A 1,756-nucleotide genomic window follows, 5' to 3' on the forward strand; every position below is an offset into this window, starting at 1 on the left:
CCTCTCAATAGTATCTGCATTTTAAGGATTATACCTTAATCCCTTGTATCAGTTAGGGACGGATCATGGGAGCAGAGTTATATGGAATATGGATATTATACTTTATACATTTGTAGCGAAGAAGTCTACGGAAGGCTGTGGCCTCTGCCGTGATTTGGGCCTGAGGTCATCTCGGATCAATGTGGCAGCAGTCAGGAAGAAGTATATGACATTAAGGTAGGGAAGAGCAAGGACAAACTGAAACCTATGAGGACCAAAGAGCTCATGTCTGCCTCTCACCAGCTCATACTTCAGTGGCAGGTGACCTGCAAAAGAAGCTGGTCCCTTCACAAGAAGAGAAGCTAGAGAGCTGTAGGCCTAGCTGCTGGCCCTGCTCAGGACGTGAGCTGGCAGATCAGTAACAGAATGCACGAGCTACAGGGGCGCCTGGCACCTACATCTGCCGAGTGTGCTGAGGTTGCTGCCTCACTCCACCTTCAGATTCTCAGGTAAATTTCTCATGTGGCCAATTCGGCCTAGAGCCATATAATAAGGAATTCTGGGAAGCATTACTCAAGCTTAGGTTTACATACCACAAAACCACCACTGTCCCTAAAATCATATCAAAAGGTAGCTTTCAGATGCATTTACTGGCCAGTAGAAATGTTGAAGTAGGGGTAGGGGGTGGGCAAGGACGTGAAGAGGTAAGGGGAGGAGGTGAAGGGAGCTTTCTTGGTCATCTTCACAATGTGTCTATAAAACAGAAAAGCCAAATAGACGATATGTGCGTATTACACGGTGACATATCCAAACGTTTGTAAGTGTGTGTCCAGAGAGAAGGGTTTACAATTGGACCTAAGTTATGTCTGAGAGGTACTGAAGGGTACTTGAGGGTTTGTGAGGGCCCAGTCTTCCCCTGCAGATCATGGCAACCCCTGGCCCCATCCCATTCTCCTCTCTCCTTCTCTGAGTGCTGGGCAGTATAAGGGGAAGGAAGCCTTGGGATTAAGTGAAAGGTATGACCAGAAGCGTCTCAAGGGCCATAGAGGGGTGGCCCCTAGAAGCACATTCATCAGCTTTCTTCTTTGACTGGAGCCAGTTCCCAATGTACCACAATGGAATGGAACAATGAGACTTTACACCACCCCATCTGTAGGCTTGATTCAAGAGGCATTTCCTCTTTGTGGGGGAGCAGTGGGTGGGCTGAGACGATAAAAGTTGGTGGAAGGCAATTCTTTCTAAAGCCCAGACCTTGAAGTGGCCCCGGAAGGTGTGTGGACGCGCCCAAGTTTTGCTTTTGTCTCCATCGCTAGGCAGATCTGTAGTTCAATGGGAACCTTTATCGGCCATGTGTACCCGGGGCTGTTTCTAGTCTCCTATGGACTGTATCAGGCAATAGTGGTCTCCAAAGCTGTGATAGTCAATGAATCTCTCTTGGATCCTTCATGGTCTCCCAAAAATAAGGGAAGATGGGCCAGGCTTTGGGGAATATCCTACAGAGGTTTGTTGAAGATGGTGACCGGCTCCACGCTGATAGCTTATGAGATCAGCTGCATTAAAGGAGGGTTGAGACTGATGAACAAGGAAGTGCCACCAAGATTTATGCACCCCAAAGAGTGGCAGCACCTCACCATGTTCATCCTCCTCACCCTCAATGGCTGTGTAGATGTCATGAGCAAGAACTTGCTGCCTCAGAGGTGTGTGCTCCTAGAAAAAGGAACCCTGGTCCTGGCTTTCTACGTGCTCCTGATGCTGTTGATGTCACATGTTCAGGGTT

The 1,756-nt window shown here is 48.3% G+C and overlaps 1 protein-coding gene across 1 annotated transcript in view; it reads left to right on the forward strand.

The window, feature by feature from the left end:
* Positions 1–1,308: 1,308 nt before the first annotated feature.
* The window catches only part of LOC102885907 (transmembrane epididymal protein 1A), a 977-nt gene continuing 529 nt past the window's right edge, over positions 1,309–1,756 (forward strand). The window contains 1 exon segment of the mRNA XM_025043879.1: positions 1,309–1,756. This exon segment is cut by the window's right edge and continues 61 nt beyond it. Within this exon segment, the coding sequence (XP_024899647.1) occupies positions 1,309–1,756 (448 nt within the window).

This window comes from Pteropus alecto, unplaced genomic scaffold, assembly GCF_000325575.1.
Source record: "Pteropus alecto unplaced genomic scaffold, ASM32557v1 scaffold101, whole genome shotgun sequence".
In the NCBI taxonomy this organism is placed as follows: Eukaryota; Metazoa; Chordata; class Mammalia; order Chiroptera; family Pteropodidae; genus Pteropus; species Pteropus alecto.